This window comes from Argiope bruennichi, chromosome 1 (genome assembly GCF_947563725.1).
Source record: "Argiope bruennichi chromosome 1, qqArgBrue1.1, whole genome shotgun sequence".
NCBI lineage: Eukaryota > Metazoa > Arthropoda > Arachnida > Araneae > Araneidae > Argiope > Argiope bruennichi.
The window spans coordinates 51339913-51367786 of record NC_079151.1 but is presented as its reverse complement, the minus strand read 5'-3'; the positions used below and the strand labels follow the sequence as shown (position 1 = coordinate 51367786).

General features: G+C 25.7%; 1 protein-coding gene across 3 annotated transcripts; it reads right to left on the bottom strand.

The window, feature by feature from the left end:
• Positions 1–1593: 1593 nt before the first annotated feature.
• On the bottom strand, positions 1594–27650 carry LOC129961909 (mediator of RNA polymerase II transcription subunit 25-like). 3 transcript variants are annotated; one of them, XM_056075541.1, is made up of 21 exons: positions 27443–27650; positions 26818–26955; positions 25694–25739; positions 25443–25567; positions 24793–24891; positions 24469–24589; positions 23855–23920; positions 23025–23112; positions 22452–22610; positions 21276–21487; positions 20621–20714; positions 19697–19900; positions 17994–18498; positions 17326–17497; positions 15770–15943; positions 15607–15690; positions 13539–13748; positions 8917–9048; positions 8672–8812; positions 5060–5194; positions 1594–3041 (listed from the first exon to the last, which is right to left on the bottom strand). In XM_056075541.1, the coding sequence occupies exons 2-21, from the start codon at positions 26934–26936 to the stop codon at positions 2814–2816; spliced, it is 3114 nt and encodes a 1037-aa protein (XP_055931516.1). In that variant the 5' UTR covers positions 26937–26955; positions 27443–27650; the 3' UTR covers positions 1594–2813. The 3 variants fall into 3 exon arrangements, with proteins under 3 accessions (XP_055931516.1, XP_055931524.1, XP_055931532.1); XM_056075549.1 differs by having other exon boundaries at positions 19697–19897; XM_056075557.1 differs by lacking the exon at positions 8917–9048.
• Between the last annotated feature and the right edge of the window lie 224 nt (positions 27651–27874).

Sequence of the window (27874 nt, the reverse complement as noted above, 5' to 3'; positions counted from 1 at the left end):
AATTTTACACTTTACATTGCTGGTATGCAGTTAATATAAAAGTACCAGAAAACCGATTGTACATTTTAGATGCCTTTTTTTGGATCGATTAAAACCAAAATTTGATAGAGAATTATAATGGTAATCAAAATCACATACCAATTCATATATTTTTGCCATCGCCTTTTATAGTTATCGCATTTATAAACTTGCAAAAGCATAGACTGTTTAGATAGTCAACCTCTTGATGGAGTCCCAATTTGATACGGATCCACACTTTAATGTTAAATCAGTGTACCAAATTTTGTCTTTTGTTTTGTATTATCCTTCTTGCTTTGTATTACTCCCTTTGTTTTGTATTACCAGACAGTCAAATAGACTGACTTTGAATGGATCTTGTTCAAAATTTGATAGAAATCTACAAATTTGAGGGAAATACCATATACTAAATTTTCTTTGCTTTGCTTAAATCTTTTTTGACTTATCGGGTTCAAACACAGATATAATTCTAAAAATGTGTTTTCAGACTCAGAAAGGTATGAAACATGGAAATTCTTAAAATCTCGAGTTCAAATATTTTAACGATTATAATATTTTATCTTCATATACTTCGTATAGATAAAGATAGTAAAAAAAAAATTGTAAGCAGTAACTCCTAAATAGGAATCACTCTACACACAAAAAAAATTTCTAATGATCTTTCACCAGCACTGTATAATTGGGTGAATTACCTGAGGAAGGATGAAATTACTTACTTTTACTTAAACTTACTCCTTTCATTAAAATTGAATTAATTTCAGTAGAAACATGAAAACGTTTCCAAGAAACATTTTAGCTCTAAAAGTTGAGAAGAGGAAAGAGGGGACACTCAAAATTGCTCTGCTAAAGGTTCCTTACATGACTTAATTTGTCCCTGATTGTTCATATGTAAATGAATTATTCAATTTATTATCTAAAAGTTTATTAGTTTACAAATTGTGAGTGAGTTTGTCTGCTATAGTAAATCTAAAATTGTTAGACTTCTTGAATGAACCATTTTAAAACTTTTTAGATTTGTCATGATTTAAAATTATCAGAAATTAAAAAAAACAAACATAGGTTTTACTTCTAATCTGTGAAAATTCCAAGTTTTTTGTAAATTCAATTCATTACATAAAACTCCCAATATTGCATAAAGCAAGACAAAAATTATATTGCACAAACACACACACACGCACACACAAAAAAAAAAAAGATAAAAGGAAACAAACTCAAAATTCCTTGAAATTCTTAAGGTCATATCAAATTAAAATTATATTTTTACCAATATAGAAAAATGTTCAGAGAGAATCTGGAAAAATAAATAAACTGTTACAGAAGATTTCACCCTCACCCCCATGCCCCAGTTAAGGTAGTAATATTTCCTCTATGTATCAGAATTAAATTACATTGTAAATTAATTACAAATGTTACAAAAATTGGAAATAGTCAAAGGGTACCAATAAAATGTGAAACGAATTCTAATCAGCAAAAATTAATAATTAGGTAATAAATTCTTAGCTAAAAAAAATTATATAATATTATGTTCTCTTAGCTGAAAATAACTCAAAAATTAGCATAAAAGGAAAGCACCAGTTCTTCAGATGAGTTTATTTTCAAAAATTCCATTTTCAGAGCTGAACAACATATATATAACTATACAACATTCTATTGGGAAAAAAAAGTTCTGGACCACATTGTAACAAAGCTGGATGAATTACTACAATAGATGATGCATAATTTGTTATTTACATAAAAGAATTTTCATGAATAACAAATTTTGTATAAAAATAAAAATAAATAAAAACAATGTTTATAAAGGCATAACAATTGAATATGTTGAGTTTTAGAAGACATTTTCCTGTTTATAAATGAGTAAACAATATTATAAAAAGCAAAGTCATGTTCTAAATTTGTATTGTATTGCAAACAACAAATATAATGTTCATGATTACATTCACAATTAATTCATGACTTGTTTAATAGTTAAAACATATAGCAAATAGATGATTTGTTCAGTTTCAGTGACAAATTCAGAAATAATAATGATGTAATTATTAATTATAAAAAAAAAATATCATTGCAACTGCTTCATTCCTAGGAGGAGAAACCAATGATATCATAAATATATTATCAATGATTAATATACAAATAATTTTTAAAAATTCAGTTAATATACTAAATTATACATCAGAATTAATATATTATGGATAATTGCTCAAAAGTAAAATGAGATATTTTTATGATATGCTTCAAATCTATCTAAATAAATAACTGGGGATGGAATTTATCGAATGCTTCATTTTATACTTCAGATAACTTTAATTTGCTAATACAAAAATTTATAAAACAACTTTGTACTTTATTGAACATATGTTAGTTCAAACATGCCCATATAATGAGATGACATGCATATATACATCATAACAAAGAAGATTATTGTTCAGTATAATTCAAATAAGTCCATAGTATAAGATAAACATTGTCTTATTTACAGGTAATTAGGAGGGAAAAAAAATGACAATATTCACAAAGAGCCAAATACTGAAAGTAATAATTAGAACTTAAGTTACTTTTCATAAATAACCAAATCTTAAATAAAATAAAACTTTATAACTGAAATGTCTAATTAGATCCGTCATTTAAACTTAGTTTAAATTATTTTTTTAAATACTGAAATTATAGTTAAATCATCTTTCAAAAATTAATCCAAATTTTCCAGTGTGTCAAATGAAATTTTCTAGGTAGAGTGAAGGAAGAAAAATGCTATGATTTTATTTTCATAATGTTTTAATATGAGATGCCGACAAATTTTTTTATGGTGGCAAGGAGTCTAAAATGCCTAAATCACCCCAAGATTGTTGTTGGCTCTGTTGTTGAGATTGTTGCTGCTGCTGAGGTTGTCCAACAGTAGAACCAATGCCACCTTGAGGCATATTCCCAGACAGTTGAGGCCTTATGCCTTGAGGATGTTGCATAAGCATCTGATGTTGCTGTTGTTGTTGCTGCTGCTGTTGTTGTCTTCGAATCTGCTGTTGCACTTGCTGAAATTTGTAATATTTTATTTGTGCTTTAAAAAAAATTTCATATGGTATCTAATAATTCATAGCATAAGGAAATTTTAATTGATTTAAAGCCATCGTAAGGTTCCATGTTATTCTAAACTTAGAGTCTCATACATTTATTTTGGATTTGACTGCTATAATATAGAAGGTAATCACATTACAAAACAATTTAAGAATTGGAAATTTCATGGTCTTTTCATACAAAAAATATCAAATACAAACGTTTTAACTTTTAAAAATAATTTCTTAGTATAACAAAATTGGACATTTTTTATAATAATACCTACAATAAGTTTTGTTAAAATTAATCAAGAAATTTCAGATGGCTCTGGATTTATTTCTTTGTTGCATATCATCAAATTGTAAATTTTTAGAATGCAGAAAATGTACTTATTCTCTTACTTTACTTTAAAAAAACTTATGGCTAATACTTTTAGACCAAAATAATGAGTTTTTCACTAATGAATATTGTAGGGCAGAAGTTGCCATTAAAAAAATGCATTTAAAATGTTATTTGCTTTAAAAAAAATCAAAATTAGTACATGCTCATAAAACTGAACTTCATTAAAAATACATAATATCATCTATCACATTTAATAAAAGAATTATTATCTAATTTTATTTAAATATTTAAATTGTAATAAAATAAATGAACAAAAACAATTTTATAATTTATATGTTGTATAAGACTATTCATTATTTAAGCTTATATTTCAAATACTGAACTACTTATTATTTATCTTATTTGCTTCTTTAGGTGCAAAATGTTATGCATGATTGGAAGATTTTAAGATTTTAGATGTAAAAATTTAACTCTTCAAATTTTTTTAATGACTAGATTTTTTTTTGTAAATAGTCAAATTATTTTTTATATAAAACAATAGCTGTTGCTATAGAATTTTATATAAAACAATAGCTGATGCTATAGAATTTTATAACCAATAGAGTCTGGAAACTACAAAGAGACATTGTGAAAATTTGCACATGTCTGTTCTCAGAATTTAAGACATTTTGTCAATGAGTTTTTTAATATTCTGCAGAATTTCCATTTCAAATATTCATCATAAAAAAATAGATAAACATATAAAATGCATTAATTTAAGTGAAGCACCTTCGTACATAAAAAAAAAGTGCACTAAAGAATTAAAAGAAAATTACTTTTTATTAGAAAAGTGAAATATGCCAAAGGATTATTGTGAGATATAAACATTTAATTTAAGAATTAGATTTTCTGTTAAAAATGAAAATGAACTTTAGACTCAAATTTTTCTACCTACTTGTTTTATTTTTACAAATGATTATTCTTAAAAAAGAGCATTTTCCACTATGCCAAATTTTTTTAAGAATTCTTTAGAAGTCTTGAAAGAATTTAAAAAATGTTTTTTGATCCTAAAAAGGAATTTGTAACTTCCATCAAGCAGTTTATACACCATTATATATAATTGCTTTATTTGCAACTACAATTTAAAATTAGATTCTAAATACTACTTAATTAAAAATTTCTTATGATATTTATTTTTTCTCCCTTTATATATCTGAATTAAGGGTTAACACATGTATTAATCATAAAATGAATATTCTTTTATATAACTATAGTAACTTAATATTACACATGTTTTTATGGAATACATTTTATAAATATTCAAAATCTTAATGATAGTATGAAGTATACACAACTTTTTTTACAGATAAATAATGACTATTAAAATTTAATAATACTCATTTCATAAAGCATTTCCAAATCAATAATGAAAAAAAAAAAAGTACTTTTATTTTTTTCAAGTAATTTTTAAAAGGGTCTTTTAACTGGAAAACTTAATGACAATAGAAAGAAATCTATGGTTTTTGTGACTAACAGTTATATATTGTTACATATAAATGCTTTATTTTTCAATATATGACAGCAATGATGGTTGACTTCATTATGAAATAAATGGTTTTAAGTTTTATACAGTGTTTTATCTCTACAGAATTTATTTAGTTTACCAGAAACTTACCTGCTGAAGTAAATTTCTCAATTGAGGATTATGACTATTTGGTTGTTGATTAACTTGCTGTTGTACTGTTTGCATGTTAATACTTTGCTGTTGTTGAGCCAATTGTTGTTGCTGATGCTGAAGTTGTTGTTGTAACTATAAAGTAAGAATTCAAGTAAAAGCCATTCACTTAAAACAAATAGGGGAAAAATTGCCCCTTGTTGTTTTTGATTAAAACTAATAAAAGTTAGATGCCATTTTTACAAATAAAATAAATTAATTAATACAGCACAATAGAAATTAAATATGCATTTGAAGATTAACTTTTCTCCAATATACTATTAATAAGTTATAAATGATAATTTATTAATATAATTAATAGCAAATTACTAAAAATAGTTTACAAATAGTTAATTGACAAGTTAATAAGTAATACAAATAGTAATCTAAAGATTACAATTAGTAATGCAGGTCTTTTAACAAACAGTATGACAATAAATACTACAAAGTATAACCAATCCAGAAAAGTGCTATTTAAAATTACTTAAATCAATTTTGAAATCTACATAAATGCCATTTGATAATATCCACATCTGAAAACTACATAATGTAATTTTATTATGGAAAATCTTGATAGAAAATAATAAACATAAATGGAAATGTTTTACATCTTAACATTTATTTTATCAATTAACATTTATTATATCAAAATATTGAATGAAAATATAATTTATAAATAACTAAACAATATACTAATTTTGACTACAAGAAGAGAACTGATTATGCATATATAAAATAATTAATATTAAAATAATATACTGCATATATAAATCTGCCTATATAATATACTGCATATAATTCAATTAATGTTCCACATATATAAAATATGTATTTTATATATAAGAAAAAGGTAATAAAATATAACAAAAGTAATAAAATATAATTTTTTAAATATATAAGGAAAGGGAGGACACTCCTAAAATAAATTTCAGGAAACTGCACCATTATCCCCATATACCTCTAAAAAATGTCGTGGTTAATCTCATTTGATTTAGCATAACTAGCCAAAACCATGAACCAAGTATTCATGATAAAGGAAGGAGGTTATCAGTTTCTATTTGTCAATGAGATATTGGAACATCTGGATATCATTTCAAGTATAAATTTAACTTCAGCTTCTATATATATATATATGGGAAAGTCTACTTTTCTGGAGAACTATCAGGCGAAACTGGCCAAGAATTATGTTTCACGAGGAGGAAAACCTTCAATAGCCAGACCACCTGCACTTATTAATTTGTTCTTTAAAATACAAAAAACATAGTTTTAGTAAAAATTAAGCAGAAATGAATCAAAGAGGATACACTTTATAGATTTCCAGAAATAAACTGTTAGCGACAGTGTATCTATCAAAAAGCCTTTTCATCCAAACTCAGAGAAAGAACAAGTAAATTTTTGAAAAATCATATTTGATTTTTATAGGCATACTCAAAGATATAAATGTCAATATTTAGGTAAATTATGATTGTTGAAATTTAAGAATCCATACATTTATTTTCAAATAACTTTAATTTTTTTTTATATATATATAAACACTAAAAAGAATAAAAGAGGAAAAAATTAAATAAATAGGTACTAACTTTAAGTGTGTATCTTAATAGTAATACATAAGGGGGAAAAAGAGCAAGTCTAATGTTTGTTTTTTGGAAGAATTTTTAAAAGATTTCTTCAAACAAATATCAACAATGCTTCTCATAAAACTGTTTATATATACTTAAATAATTTACCTTCATTTCATACCTAAAAAAAACAAAATAAATACAATGCTTTCATCAAGTAAATCCCAAAGAACATTTCAAATTATTAAAAAAAAAGATGGGGAAAAAAAATGGTGATGCAATTAAGAACTGCATGAACAAATGCTATTTTTCAGCATTCATTTCGCTAGCTTAATAACTGTTGGTTCATTTAACCAATTCAAATTTGTAAAATAGGCTGAAAAACAGTCGCAATTTAATACATTAAAAAAAAATCAGATGATGTAAAGCTGTTTCTTCCAACAAAATAATAAGTTGAAAAGAACATCCAAATAATCTTTAGTCATACATACAAAGTGCAGACATAATTATTTTATGTTACAATTTGCATTAACATTTGAATTATTTTAACAATAAAAAAATCTATTAATAAAAAAAGAAAATGCATTATAAATTTAAAAAAAATATTTTTTTCCTAAATCAAACTGAATGAAGGGTCCAATCAATTTCTGGGGGGGAAAAAAATCAGTCACCTACATGTTGATTCCTAGGTCTGTTATAGAATGTTATGATTGTTGGCGCTCTCTGAAACAAGATACAAAAATAGTTTAAAAATGAAAGAAAAAAAAAAATCCCTACAAAGTAGGTAGGTCTTAATCAGTTTAACAAAAGATTTACAAAAATTAAACAATGTTAAAGCAGTATTAGCCTTAATATTAATCCATCATAAATGCAGTTTTTTTTAAAAAAATTGAGGATCTTAAGTAATTGAAAAAACTAATTAAATGGAAATAAAAATACAATAATAACATATACATTAAAAACAGAATATTTTATGAAGATTAATTAATCAAAATATATGCATTGTCAAACTCTCAACTATGCACAAATCTATTATATATATATCAAAGGTTATACATATGATAATAATAAGTTTTTTTAAATCTATTTAATTCAAATCTAATTACTAATTTTTATTACACCAATAATTTTAATTGCAATTTTAAAAAGAAATAAAAGTCAATACTATGTTAAAATGCACTTAGTAGTAGAGCTATAATTAAGATAAATTAATTAAAATAAATTTTGAAAACATGAAACTGAAAGGCAAAGAAAAGAAATGAAGTAAGGAAGAATAAAGATGCATAAACTTGTATGAGTTCCTTAACTATTTATTAGGACATATTAAAATTTCCTGCTCTTTGTAAATTCTCATATTCTAAATAAATGTTTTTAAAAATATTATTAGTTAACAAAAAAATATGCTAATTTTAGATAAAAATCTATCATCTGAAAATTATAATTTTTTTTCTAATCTATAACAATATGACTAAAATATAATTGTACTTATATTACAATTGATATAATTATATGTAATCCATTCATATGACTGGTAAATGCAAATGAAGCATTGAAAGAGATTTTATTTTCTTTAAAGTTGACAAAATAAATTTACTTTATTAGAGAAAATATTTTAAAATAAAATTTTAATCTTCATAGAATTAAGAGAAAAGAAAAATATGTAATCTTTCCACAATTATTAAAAAAAACATATTTCAAAATCTTGGGTTCAAGTTTTTCAATATTAAAATGAAAGTAAATAGATATTTATGAATTTTATAATAAAATATATATTATCTATTTTTAGTAAATGATATATATATGAAAATAAAATAAAAATTATGTTTTTCAAATTAAAAAATGACCAACTATTAAAACTCTCAATACATAAATTACAGCCAAAATACTGATATTAAGTATTTTTGAGCATTATGATTAAAAAGTGTGGAATTATATTCCAACAAATTATCCTGAACAAAGGCTGTTATTATCAAGACCATTCAGAAACTACAGAGCAAACTTTAAAAAAACATACATGTCTAATGGCATTCTGCCTTTCAATCATTTGCTGTTGTTGCTGCTGCTGTTGCTGTTTTTGTTGTTCCTGAGCAGCTTTATACTGTAGTTCTTTCTGCTGAGCAGCTTCTAAAGTTTGCTGTAGTTGTTGAATTTTTAACTGGAAAAATTAACCAGACAATAAGAAGAAATAAAAGAAAAATAAATATATAATAGATAAGGATACAATATGTAGTTATACAAAATGTTAAGAGTTCAACAAACTGGAGTATTTAATCGATTGGCATTCTGCTTTTCTATCATAAGTTGCTGTTGATGTAGTTCTTGAGCAGCTTTATATTGGAGTTCTTTCTGTTGAGCAGCTTCTAAAGTTTGCTGCAGATGTTGCATATTTAACTGGAAAAGTTAACCAAAGGATAAAAATCAATTAAAGCGTGTTAAATATAAAATACTCTAAAAAACAATATATAATTATATAAAATGTTATTTGAATTTGACTTAACAAACTGAAACAACTCATCATTTGTAATTATCAATATGAAAAAATATTAAAATGAAAAATAATTTTTTAATTTTGAACAGATATGTATGTTAACTCTAAACTTATGAACCAGCAAATATACACAACACAAAACATAAACAAATCAAGTCCATGTAAACTCAAAATACAAAAATAAAAATCTTAAATTTGATACTAGGCTTCGAACTACATGATCAGCATCAAAAGAAATGCCATATCGATCAAGCATCCATGTTCACAGAACCCTAAATTCAAATGAATAATAAAGCAGATAGCTAAACAATCTTTAAAATATCTATGAAAGTAACTTCAAACTGATTTATGCATTATGCATTTTTTTATTACATAGAGTGCATAATATTTTAAAATTCATATATTTAGTATTAGAAAGATCAGTCATAAATTAAAAAATAATAACATTTAATTAATTCTGGAATAATACATCCTTTTTTTAAAACGTTACTGATTTCAATCATAGAAATTTAGAAAAAGAAAATAATCATTAAAACATTACTATATGTAGAGAACACAGAAAAAGGGTAAGCAATAAATTATTTCTAATTTCAAAAATCAATAAATGATTAAGAATTAATTTTTTGAAAAATAATCACATGGAGAAATTATGATTAATAAGCAATATGATTAAACCACAGCAGAAGCACTGCTTAACATATTATTTACAAGTAAAAGCAAGCACAAAAGCATATTAGCACAAGATGGATACACCCAACGCATATTCAAATTTGAAAGAGAAAAAAGTTCCTCCATAATAACATTAATATATACAGTGCGAGTCAAAAAAAAGTAAACACTAATTTTTCATGTGTGAAACAATATATAGCAAATATATTATTGACTTGTAACATAAATTAATATTGCATAGTTAAATAATTAATATTAAAATATTTAAATCGTTATAAATATTAAACAAATTGTAATTACAAGAAGAAATAAGCCGCTTAATCAAAAAATACACCCATTTTTGAGCGTCAAAAAAAAGTAAACACTGACAAGTCTTTCACTATAACGTTATCAATTTTGTAAGTGCCACCACTTTTTTTTCACAGAATCTTAAACAAAAGTGAATTCTTGATGTACATTTCGCTCTTCTGTTAATTTCTGAAATTTTCTGGAACATTTTTAGAAAACTGGATATGGGGAAACAAACATCACTAGAAACGAGAAAAATAATAATAAATTTGAAGAAAAATGGAAAATCATTACGTGAAATAGGACAAATTGTCCAAAGGAATCATTGCACGGTCAAAAAAATCATTGACAAATATACGAAGTATAAGCAGATTAAGGATTTTGAAAGAACAGGAAGACCAAGAAGACTTACTGATGCAGAAGTTAGAACTGTAGTACGAGAGATAAAACAAAATCCAGCTGAAAGTGCTGTAAAGATAGCGCAAAATGTATCTCAGACATCAGGAAAATCAGTAAGCGCAAGTACTATAAGAAGAACTCTTAATGATCATGGGTTACATGGTAGGATACCGCGTAAAAAGCCATTCATATCGAAAACAAATCAAAATAAGCGCCTGAATTTTGCTAGGAAGTACGAAAAAAATGATTTGAATTTTTGGAATAATATTTTATTTAGTGATGAAAAAAAATTTGAAATTTTGGCCCCTAAAAAGCAGTCGAAAATATGGCGATCGAAGAACGAAGAATTTGATGATAAATGTACAGTTAAAACAATTAAACATGGGGGTGGCTCTATTATGGTCTGGGGATGTATGGCGGCAGCAGGGGTCGGAAATTTGGTATTTATCGAATCTACGATGGATAAAATAGGCTACTTAAATATTTTAAAAGAAAATGTTGGCCCCAGTGTTGAGAAATTAGGACTGTCACGAACTTGGATCTTCCAGCATGACAACGATCCAAAACACACATCTAAAATTGTAAAAGAATGGTTACTATATCGGACACCCAAGACTTTAGACCATCCTCCGCAGTCTCCAGACCTCAACCCCATTGAACATTTATGGGCATATTTAGATAAAAAAGTACGCCAAAGAACGGTTTCAAATAAAGAAGAATTGAAAAAAACTATCTTGGAAGAATGGCAGAAAATCCCGATCGAACTGACGAAAAAATTGGTAGCATCTATGCCTAGAAGGTTAAAAGCTGTAATAAAATCTAAAGGAAAGCAAACAAAGTATTAATTGCTAATTTTTTTCATTCTATTTTGCTATCAGAGTTATCTGTTTACTTTTTTTTGACTCAGAAAGTTGGCTAGACATTTGTTTAAATTGAGCTATTTCTTTTTGTATTTTGTTTTAGCTTAACATTTATAAGCTGTTAAATTCTAATTAAATGAACATTTAATTTTAAGTATTTGTTTTACATTATAAGTCAATAATGCATTTGAAATAAAGCATTTTATACATGAAAAGTTGGTGTTTACTTTCTTTTGACTTTCACTATATATATATATATATAATTACAAATCCTTGTGTTAAAGAACTTTAAAAAAACTGAGTGTTCTAGAAAATTAATAATTTATTTTATAACATATACATCTTAAGAAAAAGCTAAACATAATAAATAATAAGTGCTTTATTTGAAGGTAGTTCAATAAATAATATCCCCCATTCAAATATTTAATCTTTTCATACATCCATATAATATAATTCTTTTATGTTTTTAAGAGTTGACAAAACCCTATACAGCGATTTCTCTATTGAATGCTTAGTTTTTCTGGGTTTTTTTTAACAGTATTGAAATTTCAGAACTGTAAATACACTTTGTGAAAACTTTTTTTACCTTTCTTTTCTTCAAAAATTAGAATTGCTAATTTATAAAACAAATTCTTCAAAAAATGTTTGGAAACTCAGCTTAACAGAATGAAAAAGAAGGATAGTGTTAATGCTTAAGCGAGGGCAAACAGCTATACTTTTTACAGATTCAAAAGATGTTATGAGCTGCAGTTTCAGAAAAAGTTTACAATTTCAATGAAAGCAATGAAAAATCAGCTGCCTAGTTATATTCAGTTGTATTTAGTCTTGAGTAGCATCACAAATGCACTTTAGGCTCTGGTAAAAATAATTCTGAAATTTTAATCATTAAAGTCCAAATTTAGCATGTTTTAATATATGACTGAGAACAATAACAATCAGATAAATAAAATTAGTGCTACCTTTTGTAAAAGATCTTGAAGACATCTGATTCCAGTTCTAGTTTGGATCTTCTGGTTATTTTCATTGACATAAATGGGTTTCCTTTTAAATGGTTATCCTTGTTCCAATTTTATGCAAGAATATTTTTACAAAAATAAATAGGAATATAGGCCAAATTTTAGATAGGCAATCTTTACAAATATGAGTTCCTTTAAATTATGAAGATAAAAGCAAAATCCCATTGATTAAATCCATCATCCTGAACATATTCTAGTGAATGAATATTGTGCTTCATTTCCCATTTACTCACAACTTCTCTTAAAATGTAAAAATTGGGATGTATCAGTTATTGAACACCTCTGAGCTCTATTAACAAATTCAATGAAGTGGTGGAATTAAATTTAAAAAAAAGAGAGAATTTCCTTGTCTTATCAGTAGGGTATACCACATGTTTTAACTGCTCAAACTAATAAAACAAGTAGAACACATCAAACTTCAGCAATTATAAGCTTTTTGAATAATGACCAGTTTTATAAAATTCAATATGAATTAAACAGAAGTAATAAATCATGTTCCATGAAACATTTTTGGGCATTGTATCTATATTACTGAAAGTTTTTTCTTTGCCATTCATTCTTAATCCAAATAAGCAGTGCAAGGTCAAAATGCATGACAACAAAATGAAATGCTATTCAGTTTAATTATTTTTGTTATTTTCCAAATATTTTCTTTTCCCCTCGACCTTCTACTATGAAAACAATTTCATCATCTGTCAGATATGGCTCATACTGCCTATTCTTCTTGCCTCATATTCACTAATTGCAAGGATAACAAACAAAGAAGCAGGGGGCAGCATTCAGCCTCTTTATACCATTATAATCATACTTCACAAACTGATAATGTTTCTTTTAAAAAACATTCCAGGATTGGAAACCTTTTTGGATCTTGAATATTATCAAAATAAAAATATGAAAAGCATTTTCATTGCAAATTTATTTCAATCAAATTATGCAGAAATATAAAAAACAAACAGTCAAGATTGAAGTGTTCTACTCTGTATACATATACACATAAAAAAATGAGTCATGATTTAAGTAGATATGAAATATTGTATAAATAACAAATACACACATGTAAGTTTTCATGCCATATTTGTCATTTCCTCCTGATCTCTCCATAATTACACAAGCCATAAATGCATAAACACACAAACAAAAGAAAAATAAAACAAAATTTACCAAATTCTGTTGTCGAGCAGCTTCCAACTGAGATAATCTTGCAGCATTTGCTTGATTATTTGTATTCCCTGAATGAACCATTCCTGTATTTGGAGCTTGAGCTTGAGGTGGAGGCGGAGCAGGATTGATTTGTGGAACTTGGGGTTGATTGATAGGCATACAAGAATTCATTTGGTTGTTATTTGGTTGATTCAAATTACTGGCAGTGGGCTAAAACACACAAAAACTCATACATGAATGTTCAATAAAACATATCAGGAAATAAGGAAAGGGCAATATATTTCCAAAGAAACTGCTCATAAATATTTTTAAATTTACATTCATTCTTAATGAGGGAGGGGAGAAAAAATGTATTATTTCAGAGAAAACAAAATCATTTTTTTTTCAATCTGAAAATAACAACTGTCAATATCTTCAATAAAAACAAATATTTAAAAAGTTAAAATATTATTTAAATTTTAAAATATTAATAGCTTTTTATTGTATAATAATCACAAGCTAAAAATCCTCATCAAAACAGATTACTAAGGAGAGCCATTTTATCCAATGAGTTAATGATTAATTGTGGCATTGATTTGAGGGAAATTAAATGTTTTATTTTAATTTTAATTTTAAACAAAAAAATATTAAATGATAAGTAACTGAATGATAAGGATTACACATATCAATAAATCATAAAAGTTTTAATTTAAAAATGTCATCCAAAATCAAGAGATTTTTCACAATAATTATTATGCAATAAAAAATTATGCGATAAACACATATTTATTTGCAGCCTGTTTGGTGATGTCAAGAGTTGCAGTAGCTTTGTGTCTTAAATATTTAATAGAGAAATGTAAAATTTCAAGGCATTTGTTAAATAAATTTTTATTGAAGCATGAATTCAACTCTTTTCAAATCAGTAAATTAGCTTCCACCAAATTAAAATAAAGTAAATTCATTGAGGTGAGTAACTAAATCTACAGCCAATGAATTTGAGAAAAATTTGTAGAATCAAACAAAAATTATTGATTTAACTTAAGACTTTAACTTGTTTTAAGGTATAAATTGATTATACATTTTAAAATTTTCCATTTCTTTCTCCAAAAATTCTAATAAGATATTAATAAAAATGGCAAATTTCAAGATAATCAAAAGGAAAGCCAAAATAAGGTATTACACAAAAAATATTGAGATCTTAATTTTTCAAATGTATTATAAATTCTGCAAAAGGCTCAGAAACACAAGTAGATAGTAAATGCTGCTAAATAGCAGAAGTCATACAAAAATCTATGAAACTTTTAATACTTGTATAGAAAAAATTTAAAAATAATGAAGTTTAATTTGAAGTTTGTTATCCAAATTTTTATAACAAGTATTCCTATAGTTCAAAATTTAATTTCAATAATTAGTAATATCCCCATAACAGAAATATTGCCGTTCAGAATATTTAAAAGTTTTCACAAATTTCAAAATTGTGCAGCTTGTGCAGTTGAGTTGCAGCAAAATTGTGCAAATTATCTAAGGAAAAGATAATTGCTATGCAATGCTGGAACATTTTATAATTACTCATAATTCATTCTAATATACATTTAAACTACAAAATAATAAATAAGACATAAGAAAAAATTTCTAAACACAATAAATTGAAATTAGTAAAAATATTTAAAAATGTATTTAAATTCAGGTTCGTTTTATTATAAAAATAGTTGGTTAATTTAAAATTGTTAATTAATAGACTGAAAGTTATTTTTATTTATCATTTTTATCTAAAATAATTTAATAAAGGAGAAATTATAATACTATTAGTTTCATTTTATAGAAACATTTTTTTGCAATTTATATTTTTTTTAAAACAAATTCACATTAAAACTGTTCTCAAAGGCTTTATTTAACACTAAGCATCTTGTTATCACGTATAGCAATTATGCAATTCAATATATATTATAAACTTTGGTGATAAAATGTTTCATCATGCTTAATCTAAAAAAATATTTTAAAGCATACTATAATAAATAAAACCATCCTATAATTTTTTAGAAATAATCTAATTTAATTGTATAAAAAGTCATAATATAATTTTACTCACTTGTGCCATCATCATATTTGGATTTGTTGGATTTGTAGGCTGAATGCCCATGCTGTCAGATACAGGAATATTACCAGCTTGCATCTACAAAAGAATTGTATTACATTTTTGAATAATATAAATAAAAAATAATTAGCAAAATATGTGGAATAGTTATCAATACCCTTTGCTTCTGCTGTTGTTGCTGCTTTCGGTGATTTTCATATCTTTGCCGAATATTATTGAAGAAACTTTCCTGATCATTTGCAATAAAGCCCATATAAATGCGCTTGTCTGGCATATAAAGAACAACCATAATTCGAATATCTACAGGACTTTGAAACTGAATACAACCAACCTAAATAAGCGAAAGAATATCATATATAGATATACAGAAATGTTTCCAAAGATAACTAAAAAAATTGACAAAAGTATTAGATAATAAATCATTATTGGATACAGTTTTATGCACATATAAATGCAATTGCAAAAAAACATAAGTAGTTTGACATTTGAGCAGTCATTAGGCACTGTCAATACAAAGTTTAAATATATTCAAAGATGTGTTATATAATGTTTGTGGATATTTTAAAAATGTATCTAATGATTATTTCCTTTTCTATTTGAAATTATAAATTTGCATGGAATAAACTGAAAATATAATATATAAACAACAAATTATTTGCAAAAAATTTATAATTTTTAAGCCGTTTTTCTATGTTTGTAACATACAGTGATCATCTGATATCAGTAGTAAGCAGCAGACTATTGCATTCATCTAGAAAGCAAAACTAAACTAGAAAGCTAATTCAATTTTCAGTTTTAGAGGCATATTTATTATTCTTGATTTGTTTACAGAAATTTATAAATAACTTTGATAATTTTGATTATAAAATATGTCAACTGTAAGGAAAAACTGGATTTATTATCCACAAAAACATATATAATAAAAATTACCAGGAAATACAAGAAATCCCTATAAAAGATAAAAATGAAATTACATTTCCACCAATAAAATTTCAATGAAATCTGAAGAAAAGATATAACACTCAATACACGAAATATTTCCAATGCCAATTTCACAAAATTTTAGGCAAGAAAAATATATTTTGAAACAAAAGAAAAAAAGTTATAATAAAAAATATGATACTGAATAGAATTCTGCAACATATCTTCACTCTAAATTACAAAAACATTACCCTGTCTTGCCATAAACAAACAAGAAATATCAGATTATATTTGTTCTCAAATAATATAACTGATAACAATCTGAGTGCTGTAAGTGGTAATTCAGTTAGCTGAAGAAGCTTTCAAAATAAAATAGTTTTACTTAAAGTTTTGCTAACAGTTACATCATATTAAAGCTAGTTCAATAATTCCCATAGGTAGAAAAAAAAAAAAAAGTGATACAAATATATTTAATTTTTGTAGCTAAGAAAATTTAAAGTATTTCTTATTCTTTTTATTCAATTAAGTTAGCATCTAAAAGAGACAAATTTTTGACTAGAAAAGACTAATATATGAAGCAAAGCCTAAACAAATTAAAATTACTTATGATGTAACTAGTATTTTTTACAGATGCAATATTCTATTTGGGTTATTATATAAGTACAATTCTTAACATTTAAAAATAGAATTTCTATCAGAACAATTATTTAAGTGCAATGAACAAATTTTCTTTTTATGTAAAATATCTAATATTCACTAAGAAGCAAAAACAGAAAACAAAAATATCCTTACCAGACCAGAACTCATGTTTTTACATAGCTTGGCTAAGGCTTCAGTTTCTTGATTAAAATGTATAAGCACATGACGAGCAGCAGTCTTCAGAGTACTGAATAAATTTGCAACTACAATTAGATGTTTGGGAATCAACTGCAACATAAGTCGATTAGGCCACTTTTCAGCATTACTACAAAAAGAGAAAATTTTGATAAACATTAATAACAAATAAAAATAATTACTGATAAAGGAAATAATATAAAAAAAGAATAAATACTATTAGTTTAACAGTATTCAATGAAGTTTCTAACTAAGCAACAATTTATTTGATTGAAATTGGACTGCAAATTTCAAAATATAGATGCAGTCTCTTGAAATGGGAATAAATTCTACAAAAACCATTAATTTGAAGGAGTTAGTAACAAAAATATTACAAAATAATAAAAATATCTTCAAAATATCACTTATTTAAGATTTATTTCATAGAAAGTAACTGCTTTTGCAGTTAAAAACCTTATAATCCTGTATCTCAATCAATTAATATCATCTTTCACATCAGAATGGCATTTTAAAGAAAATTAAATGCATATATGAAAATCACAATGACTTTTACTAAGGTCTTGCATAAATATCATTCTGTGCACTTTTATCTTCTAAATTTAGAGAGAGAAGAAAAGTCTACTTACACATCCGGCTCCCCATTGTTAGTCACCATAGAAGAAAAGGTGCAGGGCAAAGAGTGAGTCACTCTTTGTCCCTGTACCTGTGGAGAATTTGATTTCTCTTGAAATTCAAGAATCCCCTGCCATATTGTGCGTCTATCCTTTGTGGTGACTGATGGGTTACTAGGCTGTTGTCCCTGCTGTGAGGTGCTCTGTGACATGGACAGGATCCCAGACACTGGTTGCATAGGCATATTTGATGGGGCTGCTGTTGTCATGGTTTGACCTTGGGTGGGCATCATTTGATTCCCACTAGTTGCACTTCCCAGTTTCGACTGAACAGCTGAAGGCATGGTACCAGCCATGCTATTTGGTTGTTGGGATGGTTGAGAAGTTTGTCCAAAAGGCTGGTGCTGGTTGATTTGTACTCCCATTGGATTAGTATTTTGTATTGGAGTAGGTCCAGGAGATGTTGAAGACATTCGGAGATTCATATTTGGTAGATTTCCTCTGCCAGTATTGAGGACGTCTGTAAATATGTCATCAATTAGTGAAGGAAATTAAATGATAACAGCTTAAAATTTTAAAGCTCAATACACGCATACTTGACAACATTGGAAAAAAGCCCATCAGAAGCAAAAAATCTATAAGGATTATAGATGCATGCATATACATGTGTGTGTGCACCCAGACAAACACGAAGATAGAGTAATATATTTGTATCAAAATTTTGGATTATTGATCATTTAGACATTTCATTAGATTATGTTAATGTTAGAGTAATATAGTCGCACATTATGTCATTTAATATTAGAGTTTATATTTCACATTGAATAAAGTTCTAATTGGCTTTCTTATCCATATTTTCTAATGGCTGTATTTCAATCCCCTCTAAAATTTAGACATATATGAACATTCTACATTTTATCCTCACTATGCTTCCACAAGACACTATAAATTAAAGCTTCTTAATGCAATCAAATGGACTCTGAAATGTTTAAAGCAGGCATTTTCATTTCAATATAACAATATTAATACATCTTAAATAGTCATAAATCTCTATTTTAAGGAAAATGTCTATTATCATGTCATCAAAGAATAAAACTAAAACCACTGCATGTAAGGGAGGAAACATTTTCCCATAGAAATTTTAGTCTTATCCCTAGCTCCACAGTTTTGGAAATTTCAATAAAATCTGTATAACTATGAACAAATCAAAGCAACTGGCATGCCTGAGTACACCAATAAATCAATATTTTTCCTTAAGTCAAACAAACTGTTTAGAACACTGAGTGAAGAACTTATGACGAAGAATAATATCAAATTAATAAATTCATATGCCAAATAATTGTTCCTCTACCTGATGAAAAATGTCTTTCAAATTCAGTACATTTTAATAAATAAATGATATAACAGATGGATATTCCAAAAATCTGAGTATATGGGGTATCATTCATACAATAGCACTATTACAAAAAACTTATTTTTTTCCATGATGCTTAATTTTTTAAAAGAATTATTGTAACATGCCTAACATAAGGCAAATAATATATATTAATATATATATAAATATACAATTATAATATTTTTTAACATTTAAGACAGAAAGAAATGAATAAAAACCAAATTCCAAGTTAATAACCTCTTGATCATTAATACACACACATTTTAAGGTTTCTGTCATAATTGTAGAAAAAATTAATCTAAAAAGATTTCATCAAACTTACTTTGATTAGGATTAATAGTTGGTTGAGCTTGTGATACAATGTTTGAAACATTTTGTGTTCCTGGCATTTGAGGATTAGTATGTCGCATAGGCATTGTACTTGGAGCCATATTTAGTTGAGTAGCTAACACACTAGTTGTAGGAGGTGTTGATGCTGGAGAAGATGGAGCACCAGGCTGATTCCAAGACATACGTGGACCACCTGCTGAATTTTAAAAATATTTAATTTGTAAAACCATTACTTATTATAATAAAGTTGTTATATTTTATTATAATAAGTAATGGCAAAAGCAAACAGAAATGGCAAAGCAACAAGAATATGAAATATAATACATATAAGTATTCATAGCCATAAGATAATTTGTAATTTCTATTTACTACGTGAAAATTATGCAAATATCTAAATTCCTCCACAACAGACTCAAAACTTTAAGTTTTTCCCACCGTATAAAATAGAACTTTTTTTCAAAACTCAATTCTATAAATTAAAATTTAGTTCTGAAAATATTAGTGCAGCAGATAAAAATATATTAGGGCATGGAGAAGATATCTTTATTTTTACAGAGGCTATTAAATTTCCTTTTCAATACAAGTAATACCATAAAAATACCATATATGAATCCATTTATCTTTGAAACAATGTAAATAGTCATTAGTACAAACTATTTATATGGATTAAGTTGATAATTAATCAAGAGAATTTGCAAATATATATATATATGTGTGTGTGTATTTAAAATAACATTTTTGAAATACTAAATCACTGAAAAAATAAATAGAAAGCACCTTTACAATAACTTTTGTTTATCATTTTGTTAGTCAGCAACAAGACTTATTTAAACTCAGATCAGCAATTTAGATAACACAAAAACTCAACGACAAGTTTTGGTAACAGAATTCATATAAAAGTAAAACCTCTCCTTACTTGTTGGTACAGGAGAATGTCCTCTTTGTGGTCTTATTCCATCTGAATGCTGTGGAGGTCCTTTATTTGTTATGGTAACATTAGGGGGATTAGGCTAAAATGAAAGAAAAAGGATTTCTTGCTTATAACAAAACTTGAACAAGGGAAGTACAAACTGATTAACAATTACTATGAAAGTTCATAGTACTACATTAAAAAAGTCACAGATGATTAGATTAAAAAAAAAAAAAAAATTGAAAAGCTTGATTTGAAAATTTTAACTGATTACCATGCTATCCATTTCTTTTTGCCTTAAAAAAGTTTTTTGAAACAAATTTAATTAGCATTTGAATATTTTTCTGGGTATCAAAAGAAATTTAACACCCATAATAAAAAAATGAAAGACAGAGAAAACTATATTTTTAGACAATTAGGATTATTCACTTGATGGAAATTAAGCTGGCATGAATCATTTTATATAAAAATTGTGTTTATAAAATATGTTATCACAATAAAAAAGTTTTTTAAAAAGTAGATTTTGGGAATGTTTTCACATTAAGATGATGAATAAATTAAATTACTGGTGAATCCTATATAAAAAATTTATTCTTGAAAAAAATCTTATTTATGCATATGAAAAATTATATATATGGATAAAAAAAAATAAGCAGCAAACCTGATTTAAGGAACTTAGATGAGATGGTGGTGTTGGTATACCAGGTCTTTGTGGTAATGGTTGATTTGGTTGACCAGGGATAGAGGTTTGCCCATAGCTCATGGGTGACTGCCCAGCAGTAGGTCCTTGTATTGAAGATGGAACTTGATTTTGCACAGGCAAACTTCCAGCAGGACTCTCATTAGAAGGCCAATCAAGACCATTATAATTACCTGAAAAAATGGCAAAACAAAATTTAAATTACAAAATATCATTAATACCAATTTAGAAAATTTAAACAGTATAAATCATTACATCCAATTTATAGCTTTTATATTTTCAATAAACCCTTAAAATTATTATTAGGCTATTAAATATTCTTGTTTAATAAAAAGAAAATTTTGTCTTGTACTAAAAATAGATTTTTTTGAATAATTATTTTGATTGAGTACCTTCCTTAAAATTACATGTAAAATTTGATTTAAAAAATTTTTTATAAGCTTATTTGAAATTATTTTGTTTTACATAGCACTTTACAAATATGTATATCCTATTCCTTTCTTTTTCAGTCTTTCTTCTGATTTCCAAATACTTCTGGAAAAATAAAGAAAATTAAGAAGAATGTTCATGATTTTCTTCACAATATCTAACATTTTTTCAGGAATCTCACTCCAATTTCGGCATGTTGTTTCCCCAAACTCAAGTTACCTTTCTTAGTTTTTTTTTTTTTTTTTAATATTGGTTTTTATAATCATATACAAACATTAGCATGCTTTTTTGCACAGTGCCATATCTTTCACTGTTCTAGAGCTTCTTCATGACTATGACAGTATTACATTTTCAGAAACTTGTATTATGAAAACATCTCATTTCAATTTTATTATAAATTGATATAGACATTTTAATATTATGAGTCTGGTATAGCTTAGCTTAAGATTTCTTTTGCACTATAAAACACAAACTACTTGTCAAAATATCTCAGAAATAAACAATATAAAACACAAAACATAACAGTCCCTATTGTATAGAAAAGTTTATTTGAAATAAAATTAAATACCATTTATTTAAAAAAAAATGAAATTATGATTAAACTTTTTAAAACTTAAAATACCAGCATATGAACGGTTATATAAATGTCACAATAGGAAGCTATAAAGATCTTTAGATAATTTTTTAAATTAGCAAGAAATAACATACTTTGTGTAGCAGGTTGTTTAAATCCGGTTGCTTCTCGTGGATGAGGAGGAGAACTAGTTGCAGGACGCTTTTGGCCAGTTGTTGCAGGAGGACTACAAACAGAACCAGTGGCAGGTATAGCAGATTTACTGTCTATTGATGGTGGTGTCATTGGCCTCTCTATTAAAATGAGAGAATTCATATATATGTGCAGATTTAGTCTATGTGTCTGATTAAATGATAGAACTTAGCTGAATATTCAGTATTATGAATAAATGTATTTTATTCGCAAACTATCAAAACGGTATTCTAAAATTCTATCATGATTTTTCAAAAAGTCATTTTACAAAAAATATCAAATGCAAAAAAAAAATGTAATAACTTTATTATACAAACCGCAAAAAATCAGAGGGAAAAAAATTATAATAAAGCACATTTAATGTGCTTTATTATAAATATGTAAATGCATAAAAACAATCCAGTACAAAGGAAATGAGAATATAGCATTTGATAAATAACATATCAGACATGCAACAAGTATTAACAAAGAGTTAGCATAATATAAAAAACATTCAGATAGATATTAAAATATACCTTGCAAGGGAAATCCTTTGAGAAGAACTAGATGACGACGATCTTTTGCATAATTTTTTGCTAATGCATGTTGCAAATCTCCACCAGCCTACAGAAATAAAATATTTTATGATAAAAATTACTCCTCAATTCTAAACTTGGATAAACATAGGGTATATTTTAACAGCTTTGGAAACATTTCTATTAAATCTGTAGTAAAAGCCTTCATTAAAATACGTTGGCAAATATCAGAATTTAAATTTTTTTATTTAAATGTAGAATTGGTTCTTCAGAACACTAAATTCACTTAATTTTTTCCCCCCTAAATTACTTATTTTTAAAATTTATGCACTTGCTCAAACTTTTCATTAAACAATGAAAATCCTGTTTCTGTATATAAATAAAGACATAAAAGTCTCTTTAAAAGGGCTATTTCCATTTAAATTTGTTTACTTATGCAGTTTTTTCTTTTTTATAACAAAATTCTTTGTCATAGTTAAAAAAAAATATTTTTATTCTTTTGTCATAGTTTTAAATTACTTTACATAGATTCTTAATTTTGAAATATTAAGAAATATTTTAAGACATTAAAGCTCTTGAATGAATTAAGGAATAATAATTGAAATTTAATGGAATTAGCTAATGGAAAATGGTCTCATGAATTTTAAGACTAGATCTACACACATAGGCAGAGGAAACTTTTCTTGACAAAATTTCAATTTATTACTCTTAAAGGCAAAAATTCAATTTATTACTCTTAAAGGCAAAAATTTAATTTATTTCTCTTATGGTTATTACAGAAGGTTTGCAATATGACTGACACAAAAAGTTTTCTAAGAAATTCAAATTACCTTTTCGTATACTTTGTTCAAAGCTGGTATTTTTCGAGGTGAAAAAACACTAAAGTTGATCTGTCTCTATAAATTTATTGAAAGAAAAATTATCATTAGTAATAATATTATTGTATTCAATAACATTTCATTAAATCATACAAATGAAAATAAGTAATTTTTTTTACACAAATTTTCAATACAAGTATAGAATTTAAGTCAATCAACAAATTTATATTAATAATATGTTACAACTGTTAACAAGGAATACAAAAAAACTAAATAAAAAACATTTTAATAACGTTTTTAAAAATTTCATTTAATCATAAATCTAGAGTGAAATAAAAATAAAAAATTCTCATTTGTGTATTTTACTTAAATCCCTAAAAATTATTAAAAAATAATTATTATTTGTAAGAACATCTGAAATAAATTTTATCAAAAATTATTTCTAAATATATATAAAAATACCTGCAAGGATCAAACAAATATTTAAAAGTAATTTTCCAAAAATAATTGAAATTTAAAAGCTATAAAACATAAAATAAGTTACCTATTTCTTATTTTTAATTGAGAGTCATTTAAAAATTCCACAATATTTCGCAAATTTTTAAAATTAAATATTTTATTCTCACCTCAGCCATCAATGAAGCAATCTGTTCTGTCATTAAACCTGAATATGCAAAGCTTTCCAAAGCGGGCAGAGGGTATGGTGGGGAATTGCATATTAAGATGCAATGTTTCTGAGTCTGAACACTGAAAAAAAAATTTAATATATAAGGTATTTAAAAGAAATTCATGATCAATAGTAAAAGAAAAGTAATTGTATAAATTAAAATTAATTTTTCTACTTTAATTCTTATTTGAATGACATTAAGTGTAATATGTTCATATTCAGAATAATAAATTAATGCAGGAATTGTAATAAATCAGAAATAAATTCATAAAACAAAAGTTACCTATTTTCTCGAAAAGTTTGGAAATCATCAAAAACTTGTAGAGCTGTAGCTAAACCTTCAGCAATATGACTGCATGCTTCACTTGCACCACCAATGAATCTGCAAATAATTTTAATTGTTTTTTACTGTTTTATTTACACACTTTACTTTACAGAAATAAAGGAGCAAATGTACAGTTTAAGCAATAAAATTGATCTATAAACTTTGAACTCTACTAGATGACCCAAGAAAATTTTAAATTTTTCGAATAATGGTATTTTATTATCTTTTAGTTTTCTTTGAAACTGTTTAGCAAGCTAAAACAAGGGTTTCTATTAGTTCAGATTACATTAATTATCAAATACACTTTGATGAAAATATAATTTATTTCCAAATTTATAATATTGTAATAAAAAATAACTTAATCATCTATCTTTTCCTTGTTCTGAAATGCAAGAAGTTAAGCTACATTTTAAATGGAATTTATAAACCTATTTAAAATGAAAATACAATAATATAAACAATGAAAATACAATGTTAAGACAATAAAATCATTCTTGCAGCTTGCTATAAAAAATATAAATGATTTCACCAAAGTAGCTATTAAAATAGACTATATATTTGCTTAATTATTTTGGAAAAGGTAGGAAAGATATAGCTAGATCACTTACTTGACTTTATCCAAAAATGATAAAAATTTATGAGTACTGGCAGTAGGGGCAAAACAAGTTGAAGAAGTTTCAGGTGCACAATCAGCAGCCAAGAAAACGACTAGAGCATACATTGTACAGTTAGTCTGGAAAAAAAGATTGCAAAGTGTTGTAAGTTTTGATGAAAACTCATTGAATTAATGCAAAAAAAAATTCATTAAGAAGAAAAAGAAATTAAAAAATATGCAATTAAAAAGTTTGCAATTCCTTACATCAGAGCCACAATCCCGATCATCTGCTGGAGAACCATTAAAATACCTAATAAAGGAAGAAAAAAAAAAAAAAAACGATTTAAAAATATTATATATATACAAAGAAAAGGATTTTAAGCACATTAATATTAAATGAAAAATAATAATTCAAAATACTACATAGTTTTTTTAACAAATCATTATTAATGATTTTAATATAAAAGTACATCCCTTAATATACATGATCTTGAAGAAATTAAAAACAGTTTTTATATTAAATAACAATGCAAGAAATTAATTAATAATGCTTCAGAATTTTATTCAGAGATCTCTAAAATTATGATTTCACACGATTTTGTTTACAAAATAATTAAATAAAATAAAATTATTTTTCTAATACTACTTTAATCATTTAAGCAACCAACTATGTTAAACTAGTAACTTTCAGCTTTGAAAAAAGATTTTAAACAGGATAAAGTGCAATTTATAACATATAACTGAATCTTTACAATTTTAAGAATATTTTATCCAAGAAGTTTTTTGAATCCATGAATAAAATAGAATAAAAACTGTGAGTTTTGTTTATATTAGAGCTGTACAGAGAAAAAGAAAAGAAGCCAGTTCTGCCTCTGGAGGGTAAATATTAGCAAAAGATTTATAAAGAATAAATACTGATATTAAAGACAAAATTAACAATAAATCACCCATATTAAAAGTTTTCTAGAAAATTTTTACCCGACATTAGAATTAATTTAATTTTTTTATACCTTCTTGAAAATTTTGATAAACTTAGTTTTCTAAATAAGATTCCATTATTCTTATCACTATTTAACAGTAAATTGCTTTAATGTAAATTTTTTTTACTTCCTTTGATTAATATTACATTTCTAAATTTTATTTAAGGTCTATTGTTCAACATTATCACATAAAAATATTAAAAGAAAAGAAAATATTGATATAGATTTCTTTTGAATCAAATATTTATTTATACTTATTCATATATATATATTAGAAACTTATAAATATATTTTGTTCTATAGATGAATTAAAGTTAAAAGCCTTACTAGGTAATAACATCAGATAAATTTTTAATAGATGTTTTTGATCATTAGAATATTCCATTATTCACAACACTGATCACTTACTCTAAAGTAGGAAGAATATAATTTGACTTCAAACTTTCAATGTAAGGACTCATATTTGCAGTTCCTTCTATCACAAACACGACATCAGCTAGCCAACTACCTTGTTCAGCTACCACCATTTTTCTAGGAAGGGATAAACTTAAAAGAGAGAGAGAGAAACCATTACATATTAGTATAAAACAATTTTTGAAAAATAATTAGCTTACTTTAAGCAATTTTTTTTTGTTGCGAAAAATACTAAAAAAAAACAAATCATTTTATTTATTTATTACATATAACTTATAAATGATTTAAATTAATAGTCGCGATATATTAAAAGGTTATTCATGTACAAAGAAAAAAAATAAGCAATATCTAGAACGATTTTAGAAACATTGATCTTTTACTAATGATACTTACTTTACATTTACAAATGTATTTTGAAATAAATGGTACATTTAATTAATAGACAATTGATTATGTATTCTACAGATTTGAAAAGACTATTATTGGACACATATAAAAAAAAAAAGGCGAAAAAAAGAAATTACAATATAATTTAGAAATTTCTTATGCTTTGATAAATTTATGTTCATTAAAAAAAAGAACAGAACTAAAACGATTTAAAATTTATAAAAGGACTCACCAAAATAAAATAGAAACTAAATAATTGGAATCTCACATTTCAGTTTACTACCGCATTTTATAATCTAATTGATACTCGCATTTTTGCAATAGAAGTATCATTTTTAAAATCGTAAATTTTGCAATAATATTTCATTGATTTTTGAAGCATATGGATCAAATATGGTATCGCAACAAATCCTGCAAACAACCTAAGCAAACTGACAGATCCAAAACAAGCTCATAAATTCAAAACTCAAAACATTGAAATAAAATCCGATTGACGATTTTAGTATGAAGTATCGTCAGCAGATAGCGCTCTCGCTTCAATGGAAGGCTTCGACGACTAGATGTTTCACGCAAAGGCCATCTGTGTATTATCGTATTGTAAATCTTGATTCACCATTGTTATAATTTCCATTATAATTTTTGAATAGTTTTTAATTAATAAATT

Excerpts from the sequence above, each read along its gene's own strand:
- LOC129961909 (XM_056075541.1), bottom strand. The coding sequence starts at position 26,936 with ATGGTGGTAGCTGAACAAGGTAGTTGGCTAGCTGATGTCGTGTTTGTG. Across the intron at positions 21,488-22,451 it reads TAAACAACCTGCTACACAAA|GTAATTATAATGGTCTTGAT; the intron begins GTATGTTATTTC and ends CCATTTTTTCAG. Across the intron at positions 15,691-15,769 it reads AACAACAGCAGAAGCAAAGG|ATGCAAGCTGGTAATATTCC; the intron begins GTATTGATAACT and ends ATTCTTTTGTAG.